We start from the raw sequence: 17633 nt of genomic DNA, 5'->3' as shown, positions 1-17633 counted from the left end.
CTAGGTCTACAATCAGAGTCTTCCAAATTGTTCGAACCAAAAACATGATCATCACAGACGGTTAATAATGGGATTTGGCTTATGCTTGTAACTTGCACGCAGCCACAAATCATGCGTTGCAATTCGTACACCTGGCATCCGTCCAAAATCGCCACAAAACACCACCAGAGTTCTCTTCCAATGTTTAAACTCGAACATTTATTACCATTTAACATCTAAGTTGTATAAGACCTGATATGCTAATAATACCACGTTCATAGCTTTTAAATACAAGACTCCGCGCCACTCAGCATCGGCGGCACCACCGCGATGGCGGACGGGCCAGGGCTGCCATTGTTGAAACTGGCCTACGGTTACAAAAGTATGTACAATTAATTAGGGAGTTCTTGGGCCACGGGTTCCGCCGGCGGCCGGCTGGCGCTCTTTGGCATTTTACGGTAATGAAACGGACGCGCTCGGTAAGGCTGTTACCGGTCGGGTGCCGATGCTGAGCTGATGATGGGAACCCGTCAGCGGCGAGGACGACGCCGAGGACGACGACGACGAAGATGATGACGACGAAGAGGAAGAGGTGGTAGAGGAGGGCGAAGAGAACGAACTGTACTGCAACTGGTGCTGCTGGTGTAACGGCAAATGAGATCCATGGCTGCCGAATGACGGTGCGCCGCCCTGCAATGGGCCACTGCTGCTGGTCGGCGACGTGCTGGCAGGAGTTAGTGGACACGGCGGGGACACTTGCGCCCCAAGCGGCGCATGCTGCGGTTGCTGGGCGTTGCTAATGCTCTGCACGATCAGATTCAAGCAGTCTAGGCTTGATCCGTTCACCGATCCGGATGTCGCCGTGGAGTTGAATCCTGCGAAAGGCGAGAGAGAGAAGGCCAGCGCAGGACATTCCGTTTTATTATTTATTGTCTCTTCGTTTTACTACCAAGTGCAAATTATGATACTAGCAGCTCCGAAGTGAGGAACATAGAAAAGAAAATGTGCATATTTTTAGCGGAAAACTATCAAGCGGCAAACCGGGGAATGATCCGGTTTTAAATATAAACTTTCAACCACCTTTAATCTCTGCCTCGGCATCGGCACCGCGGTCAAGAGATGATAAATCAACGTACGGTTGAATTCATAATTTTCTCATTTGCAACTCGGTTGCGGCTACGTTTGCGGCGTCATTTCCTTCACCAGACAGAATGGCAATAATGCGTGACGGCCGCCTTCCGCTTTCCGCAACCGCCCGCAGGACCGAGGCAAGGCAGCTATGGAGCTACCACTAGGATGGGTACACGCTTTGGGTTCGCCATGCTTTTACCTACCTGTCAGCGGAGAGTACCGATCGTTGTCCTTCCCTAGCTGGCCTAAACGTTCCCGGAGGTAGCTGTTGGAGCAGCAGTTCTGGAAAACCGGAAACAGAGACATGTTAGCGATTTGGTAGCCATCCACTTGCGCTGGGACTAGGCGGACGATTAAAACTAATGGCCCAGGTTTTGGGTCAAGCAGGGCCCGCGTTCCGGTAGATGAGCTTGTAGACATAGCGGCAATTTGTTCTGGAGGGCGCGACTACCCTTGCGACCGGAACTGTCATCACTGTCGTGCTGCTGCGGGTCCGCTGTCAATGAAGTTTTGGGGAATTTGATTCACGGATCCATCGCACAGGACACTAATCTTGCATTGAGCAACATGCTGGGTGTTGCGTTCGGTTGAGTCCCGCCGCCGCTGCCGACGCTGGGCCCGGTGGAGGTTCTGTGGGGATGTGTGAACCCGAAAATAGATTCCACGGAGCCAAGGTACCGGCCAGACAAACGGTAGCGATCGCCTCCAAACAACGCACACCAACCAAGTGACATTTGTGATGCCTAATTTAGTGTAAGTTATTCTGGCGTAGCTTCCCCTACGTCAGCGGAGCGCACTCCAAAGAAATCCCATCACAGTCGGGATCTCGGGTCTGGGATTTCAGGCGCGGCCATTTGTGATCCCCCGGGCGCGCAGCGTAAGGCCGCGTTTACGACGTTTCTATAACGTCAATTAAAAAAGATGACACTCGGCAATAAAATAAAATGAAGTCGTCGCCATATCTCTTAGCGACGGACGGACGATCCTTTGCGGCCCACCGTGGGCCGCCTGATACGTGTCGTGCGTTTCGGATGCGTGATGTCGCAAAAGGGATCGCTCGATCGTCAGGGGTATTAGCAGACGAACGGGACTAGCGCCGTTCGCTTCTCTCCCTCTCTCTCTCTCCGTCTCGTCCGGGCCATTTAACCCCTACCGAAACATCAAACAACGGGCCCGGGTGGACCGGGAGATTCGGGTCCCGGGCGAAAGAGTTGGGTCCCCACGTTTGGGCCACGATGATGCACGACAATTTACAAACTACTTCACCGCCGCCCCGGCCAGGGACACAGGGGTGATCGTTCTATTTTTGATCGCGTCGAACGCGCGCGCGGGGACGCCACCGACGAGGCGGCCGCCATCAACAATGATGATCAACAATGATCGGCCACACAACGGCAACGGTCCCGATCTACACGGCCTTCACCATCGAGCATATATTTGGCAATTTGAACGAATCAAACTATTTGCCGATCACGACCAGTGGACGATCCCATATGACAGCGGGGAACAGGGCGTCGCGATGTTATGCCGTGGCCACTGCCGGCTGCGGCTGAGGGTTTTTAACGCGCGCAAAAATTTATTGCGCACACTGCCGCTGTGGCGTACATTCTGCGCGTAGCGAGTTGGCATTTACGATGCAATTACTTTGCATCGGTGTTTTATATTTTCCTTACTCCAATTTGAGGCCCCCGGCCCGGCCTGGGTGCGCCGAGTGCGAAAATTGTCAGCATAAAATAGACGATTTATGTACGGGCTCGGGCGGGCTGGCTCGCTGGCGCTCGGAGGACGATCGGAGGGCGCTCGGAGGACGGAGGAGTTTAGCGCTCGATTGCGGTAGGTAGCGGCCAAAGGAGCGGGAGAAAATACCGGGAAAAAATGTCATCTAATGCCGGCACCCGAACGAAACGGGTCTGGCTAGACGAGCGAACGACTCGTTAAATGCTTCTAAATTGATCTTGGGGCACAGAAGCTGCGCGTACAGCGCAGTTCTGATTGCCTCCATCGTTGGGTGGACGGGGACGGGCGCTTTCGGGGACGATTATGTTGACGCGATCTGAGGATCCGCTGGCCCCACGATGATTGACTAGGAAACCACTAGGGGGATAGTACACGGTGAATGTCCAAAACAATTGGCATAGTTTTTCACATTTTCCAGAAAGAGTTGCCTGGTTCTTTGGTCCTAAAGTCTAGTATTAGACCAGAAAAAGGGGGTTGCTACAATCGGATTGGGCTCGTTCGACATGCCCTAAAGGAGCAAAGTGCTTACGATTGGACAACCGCACTCTTGAGCTCAGCTGACGTCATTACTTGTATTGGACACGTCGATTTATTTATTTAATTCATATAAAATTCGTTAGCCTTTGCGGTTTTCAGTTTTGATTGATTCCCCAATTTTGTAATACAACTGGCGAGTCGATCCGATCAGTTCCTTGGTTTGTTTCTAGGGTTTGTATTGTCGGTACTATATTCCAATATGTTGGCTTGGACAACCCTGGTAATCCACGAAAGATACTTTTTTCCATTTGGTTCCACAAAACAGAAACGGATTAATATTTTTCGATGCTGGAACTTTGATTTGAAATGTCATTTTTTATGTAAAACAATTTCAACCAAATGTCCACCACTGGCTTAGCAGTAGCCCATTCGGTCGAACTATTTTTGAGTACATTTTCTATTGTATCTGGTCCTATCTAGGCTATAGGAATTTGAGTGTAGGTCTTGAGCTCTTCAATTGTTGGTGGTTTATTCGCGTAACATTTGTCTTTCATCGATCTCCAAAGATAATAGTCAAATAGTGTCAAATCGCTCTAGCTTCTTGGAGGCCAATTAACAACACCACTTCTGGTAATTATTCGATTTTCGAAGATGGGGCGATCGATCGTGGCTATCGCTGTATGGCAGATAACGCCGTCCTGTTGAAACCGGATGTCGTCTAAGTTCTCAGCTTCAATTTCGCCGAAGAACCAGTCAACCAACCGAGGAGGAAATGAGCCCAAATGCAATGCAATGCTTTTCAAATATCGTACCGTTTGAGTTGAAGACCTACCACTGTGGAAATTTTTCTGCAATTTTCTGCAACCAAAATTGTATTTTATACATTGTACCATTCGAATAATAAACCATTCAAATAAATGTTCAACCATCGAAAAATATTAAGCCATTTTTGTTTTATAACCAAATGAAAAAAAATCCACCCTGTAGAACTGTTCTGGAGTTTTTCAAGTTTAAACTCCGCTAGGTTGTCGCCTTAACGCCCGTTGATTTTGAGTTAATAAACAAACTTGCTAGATGATCACCCCACCAACTTATTGTAGATCATCCGGACACTTGTCAAATGATGTATGGTGGAGTGCCAATGGCAATTGGAAAGCAAAAGTCTTATCTTTTGTCGCAATGCCACTAAAATATTATATAGCAGATCCGCTGGGAATGGCTGATGATCAACATCTTTTTGGAAAAGGGAAAACGACAAATCACAGTGACACCCAACAACGTAATAGTCGAGATGGTAGCTTTGTTTCGTCGTATCGGAAAACCACTAGGCAAATAGATGAATTGGCCATCTAGGTATGGTAAGCTCTATCGATTTGGTTGTTGTTGTTTCTGACGAAGGCTGCAGCATCAACTTCAAGTTTTGGAATGCATGGAACCGCCTGACACTGTCAAGTGGCCGGTTTGCTAGTTATTGGTTATCTAGGCCACTAGAACGGGGACCTATGGTTTTTGGAGAACTACACTGACTTTAGGGCAGATGTCAGCCAAGTGTCGAGACATGTCCCCGGCCTTAACAGATCGTTGTCGGATCCTGCAACTTCAATCCTTGACGACGCACGCACGCAGAATGGAAAACGCTTGTCAGGCTGAGCAACTCGTCTAGCCACTCTAGCCAGCGTCGAGAGGTTCTACAACTCACCATCGAGGCCATTTGGCGTGTTGTCGTGTTCTTTACGGCACTTTCCGTGGTTAAGTGCGTAGAGTCGGACGACGGGTGACACAGTTTACAGCTTCCGATCTCGGTCAGCGTCGGCCGATAGTGAAAACGGTGGGTGAGCGAAATCCATACACCCGAACCGATACGGTTCGACGATGTTGCCGCCACACGGAGAGGGAGAGAGAGAGGGGCCGAGGGTGCGCAAACGATACGCGAAGAGTGTCGACTGTAATACGGACCACTTAACGTAAGATTTAGGATGGCATTTAGAGTCACATATTACAAAATCATGTATCCGTTAGACAGGCAGCTATTTGTATCGGCATCGTGTTCGATGGTCCCGCCCCGGGAACATCCCACGCCGTCGCCGGCCCCGGCCGTGCCGGATCGCCGTTCTTCCGACTCCCTTTCAACCGCTATCCGGTGCCTAAGAAAGAGAGCAAAACGAGCCAAACACCACTTGGGACACCGCGTGTTTCGGAGGCTGTGTCTCTCCTCCGTGGCGGCTCCCATGATGGCTGGCTGGCTGGCTGGCTGCGAGGTGACGACTGTGTCAATCGCTCCCATTCCGGCGCAGCAGTTAACCAGGGTGGCTAAGTGGGTGCATCCCTTGGCACTTTAAGAAGGCACATATCAGTCACCTCGGAGGTAGCTAACGCCACCACTTCACGCCAGATGCCACCACGGCCGTCGGAGGCCAACCGACCCGGCTCTATATCCCGGGCGACCGTGAACGAACGATCAGATGTCATTTTTAGCCGAAGACTTACGATGATCGTTTCGGAAGACGGTGTCATTTTTCATACCCATTTTTTTTGTTTTCGCCCGGCCTATGCGCTGCCGACGCGCGCATCCTTCCATTGCCCAGGGGAGAGATTTCCCGGGCGACGTCTCCTGTCTCCGAGGGGCCCTTCCCTTTGCCGTGGGCAGACGGTGGCGGAATTCATAAACTTTCACTCTCCGTGACAGATCCAAAACATTGTCGCACCGTCGCGCAATGGCGGCGCACCCGTCGGGGCGGCCTGGGCGGACCGGCGGGGGCAGCGGCGGCAGCCGGCCTTAATCCAGGAGGAAATATTAAAAAATAATTCATCGAGAAATTACGGTTATTGGTAGCGCGGCCCGGCTCGACTCGGCACCGCGCGCGATTAGTTGCTGCTGCCCGAGCGTGGACATTTAAAAATAAGCGGTCTTAACTTCTTAATTCTTTATTTACTCGATTGAGCCCGAGGTTGGGTGCGTGCGCTAGACAAAACGGTTCGCTTCGTCTTCCTTTTCTGGCCTCGGCTAAGCCACGAACGTGCCGCGCTGATGATGTTCCCATCCCATCATAACCTTTACTGCTCGGAAGCGGTTTGATTGTTTTGCTTTTGGGGCCAAAATATTGGACGAGATGTTCTTTGAAAAAATCGACGCCAGGGAACCGTGAGGGATGTGCGTGGATCCTATGACCACGTGACCGAGCGCGTGATAGCTTGCCGCAGGTTCCAGGGATACTCGGAGCACCACAAACGTTTACCGGAAAAGACGAACAATTTTTATTGAACTTCTCTTAAAAAAATGTTCCTACATCATAAATGACTATCTGACTATGACTATGACAAGAGTTGGGTAATATAAAGAGTCTCCGTGGTTCTGTGGTGGTTTATCGGGGATGAGCTAACTAAGCCAAGCGGCTATTCGTCAATTCTTTACCGTTTAAAGTGGAGCTTCAAAACTAACTTCCAGTCAATACAAATCAGACTGAATCAGAAATTTTGAATATGATCCTTAACGGAACTGGAGAAAACCAAAGAACTCTTTCCACTCAACAATTCGAGAGCTAATTATCTGAAGTTCATTCAACTTAACTAGTTGTAAAATGTTGTTAGTTATCAGTTATAAGTAGGATCAAGTGACTCAATGCCACCTGGCATAACATATAATTTAAACAGATTTAAATCAAAAAATTTTCATTTCAATCATATTGCTACCTTAGACATATTACATAGCTGCAATCCTAATGAGGAATATCTCTGTACTCTTATGTAATCAAGCATTTATGTCGAATAAAGTTCCAATTTATAAAAGAACCGTTTAGAAGGTTTGGCATCGTCCGACTCAAATAGTAAACAGACGGTGCAAGTTCCGGGTTATGTATCAAAATTTCTCAACCAAGTTCCGTCAATTTGTGAAATACAACTCCTTTGCTCGTTGCAGTTACGGTATTCCGAGTAATCCAATTTCTGTGCATCAGTTCATATGGCACCTCAACTGTGAGCTTCTTTGAAACTGATGATACGTTGGTGTGTCGATTGCACTCTACAAGTAGTAAAATTGTATCAAATTAACAGCGGTATCGGCATCTGACTTCACACATTTCTCAGAAGCGCTTTTGCAGCGATTTAATTTTTTTATTGCTACAGAAATTTCAGACATTTTAAAGTCCATTTGCGTGACCAAAAAGTTCGGAGAGTTTTAGAATGACCCAATATTATATCCCTGTAAGCCCCAACCTGAGCCGCCTTTGCTGGAAAGAAGTGTGTAATAGCATTCGGTGCTACTAAACGCTAGACCAAGAAAAATGTGCATCGGCTGGAAAGCTGAGGGTGTGGGCCCACCCAGTGGAGGGTGGTGAAAATTTATTACACCAAAAATTATCTATTGCTCTGCGGGGCCGAAACCGACTGATCGGTCGTAAAGTGTGCGGACATGGCCCCCGGCAGACTAGTGGGCGAAACCGTAGAATAGCTTTCAACGATTGTAGACCATAAACTGCTGGGCCCCCCTCGGGATGGGGTGGATTAAAAAAGTGACTCACTGCCGCTACGCACCGAACGGTGGCCGTCTAACGGCACGACCCTGTTAAAAGCCTGTGAGGAAAACAAAAAACAACGTGGCCAGAACCGTGGTGCGTGCTTTCCTCTGTTGTCGTTAAAAAGAGCATCCTGCTGCCCAGCAAGGTCCTAGCTCAGCTCCCACGCGCAACATCCTCTCTGTCTCTCATTCCCGCCTTGTTTTTTAATGTGTGCCAAAAAGTCAAACAGATCAAAAGAAACTCGTCGCGCGGCCGAATGATTAATCCCTGTTAATTAGATCATAATTTGTTAATCATGCACCCTGCGGCACTGTCCTTTCTTTGCGCTTTGCGGCGGTTTGTGCGGTTGTTTTATGGCCTTTGCTACTTGCTTCCTACTGCTGGCCACCGGAATTAAGAGTTTTACGCGCTGCGGTGCCGATCGTAAAGTTATTTCTGGACAGGTTTGAAGTGTCGAGGTGAGACCGCGCCGTATCAGAAATATCGGGTATCAGTGGCCATTAAAAACGGGGGCTCTGCTGAATGTTTTTAAATATTTCGCCAATGCTCGGCTAATCCGTGCGTTGTCTGCACGCACGCGCCTTGAAACGTTGCAGTTTGGGGATGTCACGAAATGTGTAAATCAACCTGAACTGACTGACTGGCATTTGATGGTGCATGTCGTTTTGGGCCATCAAAAAACGCGCCACGATCCAACTCGGGAATGTCGGAAGAAGAAATTGGGGTCTCGGCTTTTGGCACACCGTGGCAACATCAAACATTGGTGCGCGGTGCGCGAGTAATGCGCTATTAAATAGCAAATATTGCATTACACTCCACCGGAACATCCAATTTAAGTGCCAGCGACGGCGATCACTGGATTAATGGAGTGACCACGCATTCGGTGCGGCATTCGGGCGCTCGCCAAACATTCCGAGCCGTTCGGCCCATTCCTAATCTGCAAGCGATCGAGTCGTCTAGGGTAATGGAAAACATCTTAATTTAAATTCCGTTGAGTAGCTGGCACTGCGCGGGAAATGCGCAGGATCGACTCATGTGCGATGACCAGCAGCTACCTCCTTTTTACCCCCAAAAAGTGTTTGGTCGCCACGCAAACACTACGCTCCAGTTCCTCGCGGGCCACACCACGCCTGCTGTCACCGTCACGCGAGTTGTCAGATAAGAGGCCCCGGATGCCGACGCCGCGCCCGATAGCTTGCGCGGCAGCTTGGTCGCACGCATGGCCGAAGATCTCACTCGCGTTTTTCTGGTGACACCTTCGTTTGATACCTCACAGCACCCGCAGCGTCAGGGGAACTAATTAATTGCACTTAGTATAGGTCTAATTCACTAATTAATCAAAGCCATCCGAATCCGCAAACGCGCAAGTCCCAGGCGCAGCCGACGGATTGGTGACGTGAGCAGCAGGTCCGGCCGCTAGGCCGCAAGGTTCGTTCATTCAAAAAGGTTGCACGGCGTGGCGCTCGGCTCACTCAACGGTAATGAACTTTAGCACCTATCCTGACGTTCGGAGTGGCGAAAGAGATCCTCGGGGCGGCTTTTGTGAAAAATTGCCATTCCCAAGCCCCAGACCCTAGGTCATCTCGCTCGAAGGGCGACGGTTGTGCGCGCAATTAGCACATACTCATTAGGTGGCCAGGAGGTTCCCCCGGCCCCCGGTCGGTAGGTTTTAATTAATCCCAGCTGCAGCACAGGCAAAAGCCACCGGGCGGTGATGGGTCCTGAGGCCCTTTAGCAGGGTTTCTGTGATTTCCCACTCACGTCAAACGGTTTGGAAGTGCCGGCGGATTCGTGCGGACGAACCCAGCGAAGCGAACTACTTCTACAACTTCTAAAAATATGCGGATCACAACTGAGTTCCTGATCTTGCTCTGGAGTTGCGAGAAATAAATTCGAATAGCTGAAATGAAGTCCTGCTGATAAAGACCCGCGCCAGTAACGTACGATCGCTGCCCGTTCTAATTGGTTAACCGGGACTACTAGGCCGGAAGCGTAGCTCAAGTAGCTTAGCGCAACTAATTGCGTTAAAAACTTCTGATGTAGACATAACTAGTCGCTTACGCTTAGAAAATGACCAAAAATTAAGCGTGACTTAAAGTGTGATTAGTTCCCACGAACTCCCATAATCTGCCGGATTTCCTCGGTTAAGCTGACTCATTTGTTTCGGCTTGATCGTAGGTTGGTGTCGGGCCAATCAGTCGCAGCACAAGTGCACGCCGGCAAACGGATCGTGGCCGCCGTGACTGTCAAGGCAAATTAATTTGACCCATCGCCCGAACAGCCAAACAACCGATTTAAAATACCGAACCCGGGGTGGGCCCGGGGAAGAAAAATGCGTGCACGATCGTAGAATTGTTCTCTAATGAAAGCTGACGGCCTTCCGACGACGACACCGGGCGGGACCTCGCGCGGCTCTGAAGTGAAGTTTCCAACACCAGACACTCGAACAAGGAACATTCGGAGCGACGCTGGTGGCGACAGTGGAGATGAAAGGACCAGAGTAAAACCAAGGATGAGACCGATATTTGTTTGCAGCGCGTCCATTTTTTGGATTATTTTTGGACCCACACGAACATCGGCAGCATGGCTCACTTCAAGATCACTCTGCCGCTGGCTGCTGTGGCTTGCACATCTGAGACACATCAAACGCGCGGTAACAAACGTTGGGCCACTTTTCATCGGCCGACAGTCGATACAGAGTAGTCGGACCGCGGGACCGGAACAGTGAAAGGGTCGAGGAATTCGGTTGACCTTGACAGGAATGTCAACAGCGTGGGTACCCCGCCGGGACCGCAACCACAACTCCTAAGTCGAGAGGTCCTGGGACGAAGCCGGGAAGCGGGCAGAAAGGTCGGAAACAGCGTGAACCGAGGAATGCGCAGATTCACATTCCATCGTTGACATCGGGGGCACAGGAAGAGTTACGGTTCCTTCCTCGATCAATGGATTTGAACGCTCGTTGAAGGACAAGACTTAGATTTCGCCCATTGATTAATTGGCTGGCAAGCAACCTTAGCCTCGGTTCGGACCCGACATTGGCAACCGGTTTTTGTGCTTCACAACGAACGATTTTACCAATTAGGATTCAAAGTGGTCGTTTACTATCGATCAGCCTCAATGGGCACATGGGACTAGAAGACGGTAGCTCGCCATATTTGTGTCTCTGTTGCCGTGCTAAAAAGACAGCACCTTTCCCTACGCAGAATGCCAACATCGTGTCGTACATCCGATACACTACACGACAAACCTGCCCCAGGCCCCCACGGTGGTTTGTTTCCGAATTTCAAACGAAACGACTGCACCGTACAAGGTTCGTCCGTAAGCCGTTTGGAATGATTTTGTTTCAAATTTCAGATCGGGGCCGAATCGGGGAACTCTCGGAGTGCCGGTAAGTGGCCGTGCATCTTAGAGTAACGGTGTTGCAACCATCTCGTCTGTGTGGGGATGCTAAAGGACCCTGCTGCCGGCTGGGTGCTGTCATTTTTCTTGTTTCCGTAGAATTTTTCGTCATGCCACAACTTTACGACCGTCAGAAGATTAAGCGAACAGATCAAAAAATATCACCCAGCTCGTTTATTCGGCCGCCGTGTCGGGCGACGAAAACACGCCGCACGGTCCGGCGGCACGCGGGTCGTGTTCTTCGTGCACGCGCGTCCCACCGGCGGCCAGGCGACGTTGTCGTTGGCCCAGTCCGAAAAAAAAACTGAAAACGAACCTGATGCCAAAAAAGACACGCCGCTGCGCACCGGTGATCCGCAATCTGCAAGTGTGCGGTCTGGAGCGGACCGGCGCGGCACGATGAGGGGGGCCCGCGGGAGGGGGAAGACAAATTTATCGAAACATGCAATTAAATCTCATTAAAAACGATGTATGTACCGTGCGCCACCAAGCAAAGAGAGGCGCAAAGTGGTGCCCACCACACACGCACCAAGGTGAAGTTCCAAAATTAAACACTCGGCGGCTGCGGACTCCGCGTATGACGCGTTTGACAGCTCGGATGATGTGATCTGTTCTCGATCCTCAGCCACCCGCAATCAGATCACGCTCAATACCGGGGTCCCGAGTGGTCCGTGATCGGAAATTGCTTCTTAATTGTGATCGATCGTTTCCTGTACGGGGCCGGCCCGAATTTGAAGGATTAACATCATCAACAACGTGCTCCGTGAACCGAAAGCCCCCGAAAGAATCCGCGGCAAGGATCGCGGAGAATGAAGTTGTCGAGCCGTGAAATGAACGAATCTGAGCGGCGCGCCCTGTCGGCGTGGCGACGTCGGGCTGTCTGTCAAAATGCGGCGCGGATCCCGCTCCAGCTGTTCTGGCTGTGATTCGATTACCCGCTAGTCAAGGGCCACCGAAACCGCCAACGCCGAGGCCGTTCCGACGACACGACGTGTGCGGTTTGTTTGTCGTTGCACCGCACCGTGTTAAACGCTACGCAGGGAAGAGCTGGAATGCTCGGCCATAGGCTCGGCCGCCCCGATGCTAGACAGGCCGACGGTGACACACAGAACCCGAATCGAACCCGGTAGCGCTCTGGTCCGCTCCGCCGCGAGCGGCACGTTCGGGCGTCGCGTTTTCCGGTCGCGGCCCTCGCGTTGCGTACGCGATAATAATATCTTCTTCTTCGGGTGGTCTAATTGTGCTGCTACCGGTTGCTGACATTTGTCGTGACAGTTTGACATATTATGACTAGAAGGGAAATAGATGATTGGCTATTTTTCACCACCACCAGGCTACAGATTTCTGCCGAGTACGCTTCTGGAGATCATCTCCATTTCTGATACTAGCCAGATGACCGAGGAGCCGAGTCCACCGTAACCCTGCCATGGTTCCCGACGATGTTTGCTTCTACTGCAGGTTTTGTGCCAGTCAGAGTCAGAGAAGTTCGTACAAATATATTGAAGATTTAGAGAGAGCGCAAAATGTTGCTAAAATTGATTAATTTAAGTGATATTTTTAGAAACGGGATTTGTCAGGAGTACCCCATGGCACAAGTACTAAATGTACGGTACATGAAGTCTCCAGATTTCTCTGCTTCGTGGATCAGGTCAAAGATATTAACTTCCTGAATTTCTGGATTCCAATTGGGCATGCTCGGTAAATCATTACTAACGACGTCGCACGCACTGACCAATGATTGGACTTACTGTGAATGGACATTAACACAGACTTTCACGAAGCCGCTAAAGATAAGGCACCAAAACGTACCAACAAAAACGGAGCTTAAACGATTAAAGTTATTTGCAAGAATTTTACATAAAAGCAAATTCTTGGGATACTGCAGCAACCTAACCTAACATTCGCAGCCACCTCTAGCCGGTAGATCCACCGAGCTGCGTCCCCCAACCGGCTCGCGGCAGTTTCAAGCAATGGAACTAATTATGTTTTCAACGCAATATCACGTCACCGGCCAGAAACGGCTGACAGTTGGTGTCAGTTGAACCTTATGGGGGCACGTGAGCTCAGCTTCGTCCCTGTTCGGTGAAAAGCAATCGGAATTTCGCTCCCCGCACGCCCCACCCCGGCTTCAGCTGGCAGCCGGCAGCCGGGTATTAATCTTTCTGGTCGGCCACCCATAACATGGCTCCGTGTGGCCCGGAGAACGATCGCACTTCCTGTGCGATCCTGACAGACTCTGGCGCAAAATGCGCGCGATGTCACCATGTGCGCCATGCGAATCTTTCGCCGACGGAGACGAGGCGAGTGTTACAAAGTGAACAACGCAACGACGCACACTCACCGAAACTATTAATGAAATCGGTAGTCCGTTCGGCGGCGACCATTAATCTTTTGCCTCCTCCAGTGGCACCGGCACCGGTCGAGAGACCTTCGCAGAGAACGGAAAACGAGCTTAACCAAAAAAAGTGGTTCTTCAGCGATCAACACGGGCGGGCCCAACGCCAAGGCAACGTGGCGGGATGAGCGGGGTCAGGGAGGAAAATCCGCCATCATCATCCGCCCATATGGCAATCGGTATGTTTATCAACAAACAATTAAATCACAATAAATTTCCATCACCCCGAAGGACACACATCCTGTGGCCACGTTATGTGGCAATGTGTAGAGCGAAGCGACCAAAAAAAAAACTGCCGCCGGAATCGTTTCTCGAGGCGAGAGCAACAAGTGATGCAGTGTTGCCTCGGCCGAACAAGGCGTTAGGCGATGGGCCATGATGGGCGCTATGCTGCCGAAGGTGTGAAGCGATAGATGACAAGCAGTTTTATGGGCGTTAATTAGTCACCGCTACCAGAGAGTGCCGTGATACGTGACGGACCGTGCGGAGGACGTTGTTCCCGTGCGGTCTGGCCCCTGGCCTACTCCGCGCTACTTACCACGTAATCCTGGGGTGTTGACAGAATGGAATTGCTGCCCTCGGCCATCCTGTCGGGACTTCGACGTACGGGTGGCGATTCCTGTGGAAAACGGGTTTCTCTATATTTCTGTTCCAAATCCATCTCTTGTGGAGGTGTCCAAGAAGGCCGCGACCGATGGTTACTAACCTCGAGCAGAGCCTGGAGACTATCGATGTATTCGATCGCATTCCGCAGGATCTCAACCTTGGGTAGCCGTTGGTTCGGGTTCGTGCTAGTTCGACGCTTCAGCACCTCGAACGCCTCGTTGACCTGAAACATCGGTTGCATTACATTACGATTGGACGATGACGCTTTGTAAGATCCTGATTCGAAAGAGGTACACGCCAAGAAAATCGGACGATCGAAGTTTATTCTCTACGATAAAAAACTGAAGGCGTATAGCGGCCAACAGAACGCTAACGACCCGACCGGTCTACTACAATCCAGCCAAATGGTCTGTCACACACCATGCACTTATTCGTATGATTTGACAGCTAGTCAGTCAGTGTTTCATGATTTCAGGCGCAGACCTGACGGACCGATGTACGAAATCGCATAAAAACTTTTACCGGTTTTTCGAACAACAAAACGGGGATTTACGAAATCTTCCAGGATACTTTAATTCCAAGATGTAGAAAGTGTAAATTCGAAGCGGACATCGCAACAGATAATGCTTTGACCTCGAAAGTCTCATGTCACACTGTGTGTTGCAGTTGAACACAATTGTTGACGCGTCCAGCTGATAATCCAGCATTGAGCGTGTTTACCGATGAAACAAATAAATATAATAAAGCACCGTGAGGTTTTCCTTCCCTGAACCGTTGACCACGACATTGGAGCGATAACATAAGTGTGTGGAAAAAGTTACTCAAAGTAAAAAGGTTTCGATGTGAATTATAGTTCTTTTTTGCTTCGCATCAAGTTGGCCTAGAGAGGAAAAAAAGGATAGAAAACATTTCAAAGGACAAAACAGTGCAACAAGAAAAACCCAGTGTCTGGTGTACATTTGACCGCAGAATACCGAGGGGGTTTCAAAGTGCAAGTGTTTATTATCAAATTGTTGCTTGAAGGTTTCATGAGAATTTCGCTTTGGAGGCGGAATATCTATTGGAAGTCTCAACTCAACTAAATAATCCTTTGCAGTATCTGATTTAAGGTTTAGGAGGATCAATGGCGAATGGACGATCGTGCTGGGTGCTGGGTAACCTCGTAAGTTCCATGCTTTCCATCATCATTCCTCTTCTTCTTATCCGGTTGCAACCACCGGGCGGTCTTGGCCTGCATCAGTGTCCATGTTGATCATTGTTGTTTTCTGCATCGTTGTGCTTTTAAGTGCAGGGTTGTTGGTCCCCCAAATTGAAGCTTTGTATTATGTTTTTCGTCAACTACTACACATCGTGCACCGTCGAAAGTGCCACGCGCCATTAGTGCATTCGCCGTGGGTCTCACTTCTCAGCTGCGTACACCCAACACTAACCTTCCGCAATCGACGTCTCTCGCGCAGGGTGGCCGCTTTCCGGCGATCAACGGCCACGCTCTTTTTTTTGCACGCCTTACAGGCCCACGTCAGGCAGGGCCGGTTCGGGCTGGCCATGCAACCGGAAGCCGGTGCCAGGACATGTTCCTCCGAGCTGAGACTGTTGTCGTCGTAATCGTTCAGCTGAAGCTGCCGCTGTCGGATGTGGAGCTGTTGGATGTTCAGTTTCAGCTTCTGCTCGGCACTCAGATCGCGTACGTATCCACCACCATCCACACCGTCATCTTTTCTAAGCACCCCACCACAACTACCGGATCCACCACCGGCATGCACTAGGGGAGCGCCACCATTCATAGTGTGGATGGTATTTTTGTGTGCCGAAGGTAACCCAGTATGTGCACTACCGATGTTTCCACAATTTTCCGCCATGGGACCGCCGGCGGCCGTTTTCCCGTTTAACGCAAAAATGGACGCACCACCAACACCTCCCGCACCGGCACCGGTTTGCATCATGCCACCAAAGGGACGGTGGTGGTCAACCTCGTACCCCTGCTTGTAGCCGCCACTGAGCTCGGGCTTCATGGACGCCTTCCGGCAAAGGTTTCTGTTGAACTTGGTCATACCGAAGGAAGGACACTACGATGCACTGCACAGCACTTCCTCTGAAACTTCCTTTCGGTCGCCTTCCGCGGCAGCCGTGAGGAGCGCTAGTCACCAAACCAGAGCCACTAACCCGAGAACGGCACACTCAGAACAGACGGCATTGCTCGACGACTTCAGCACGTCGCTCGCGGTGGAAAGATACCGTCGCCGGTGGAAAGCACGATCGTACTGATCGCTCTTTCGCGCTGACACCCGGGAAAGCGACATACACGCAACGCACGGTCGCTGCGTGCGCATAGACGACACGGCCCGAAATAAGATTGAAACCCCGAACCAAATAAACACACGAAAAAAACGAAAAGAAAACACTCAAGCATCTAATTTTCCTCGGCGCCTCTGGTGCTGTTCTGAGATGCGTTTTTTCCCGGCCGTGGAAATGAGACAACTGCTGCTGCTCATCGGCGGGCAGGATCTCGCGTGTAATTCGAGGGCCTACACACGACCGGAAACGTAACCGACCAACCTTACAACCGCTTCGGAAAGGATGTCCCTTGAGGCAGGACGTGGTGTCGATTGGCAGGATATGGTTGCTTCACAGCCGTTTACTTTGGAATAGAGTCAAACTGACAATGTGCGTTCCAAAGTCTTTTCGGTGGTCTTATCATTAGTGTCGTAGGCAAGAGGACAAGAAAAACAATTGTTTTTAGCTGGCACTTCTCATGCAACGGCCATGTTCAGTTTATTTTTCCACCTAAAGGACATGGCGCAACGTCAATGGCGACGCCGTGATCGGAAAATTCAAAGAAAAGAGACAACCATAGGGAGATAGCACAGCAGCGGCACGTACTGAGAGGACTCCGCCCTCCGTGAAAATCTCTCAAAGGTTCCCTCGTTGGCAGCGTACTTCGGAAAATTTCATCGGCTGCCCGGAAATAGGGTAGCACTCGGGAAACCTACATTCAGGCGCTTCGTCGATCGAAATCGAAGCGTTGTCAAACGTTTCGTGTTTACCGTTTCGCTTCTTCTTAAAGATTTTAAGAGGGAGGAAACTAATGCGAATATGATAAACCTTGCGAGCCACGAATTATTGAAATTATTGTTAATTGAATATCTGAAGCAAATCTAGAGTCACAAATCGAATAAGGATCAGGGGATCGAATAAGGATTTATAAGGAGCTATTTACATCGCTTCGTTGCCAGATGAGCTACTTCTCTCGGAGTCACTTGTAATGTATGTTGACGGGATGTGCGCGGACGCACTTCCCGGCTACCAAAAATTGCGCACACGAGTTATCCACATGAGGGATAATCGCAGGGGTCAACCCATCCGAAGTGCAATGGACAGGTCTCAACCTGGGGGAA

General features: G+C 50.2%; 1 protein-coding gene across 1 annotated transcript; it reads right to left on the bottom strand.

Annotated features, from left to right (window-relative positions):
* Positions 1-432: 432 nt before the first annotated feature.
* Positions 433-16289, bottom strand: LOC131207569 (myogenic-determination protein). Its single transcript, XM_058200186.1, has 5 exons — positions 15669-16289; positions 14339-14461; positions 14171-14251; positions 1314-1392; positions 433-854 (listed from the first exon to the last, which is right to left on the bottom strand). The coding sequence occupies exons 1-5, from the start codon at positions 16287-16289 to the stop codon at positions 433-435; spliced, it is 1326 nt and encodes a 441-aa protein (XP_058056169.1).
* Between the last annotated feature and the right edge of the window lie 1344 nt (positions 16290-17633).

Source organism: Anopheles bellator, chromosome 2, assembly GCF_943735745.2.
Source record: "Anopheles bellator chromosome 2, idAnoBellAS_SP24_06.2, whole genome shotgun sequence".
NCBI classification, from domain to species: domain Eukaryota; kingdom Metazoa; phylum Arthropoda; class Insecta; order Diptera; family Culicidae; genus Anopheles; species Anopheles bellator.
This window is presented reverse-complemented; position numbering and strand designations above follow the sequence as displayed.

Excerpts from the sequence above, each read along its gene's own strand:
- LOC131207569 (XM_058200186.1), bottom strand. The coding sequence starts at position 16,289 with ATGACCAAGTTCAACAGAAACCTTTGCCGGAAGGCGTCCATGAAGCCC. Across the intron at positions 1,393-14,170 it reads CAACACCCCAGGATTACGTG|AACTGCTGCTCCAACAGCTA; the intron begins GTAAGTAGCGCG and ends CCGGTTTTCCAG. Across the intron at positions 855-1,313 it reads TCGGTACTCTCCGCTGACAG|GATTCAACTCCACGGCGACA; the intron begins GTAGGTAAAAGC and ends CGCCTTTCGCAG.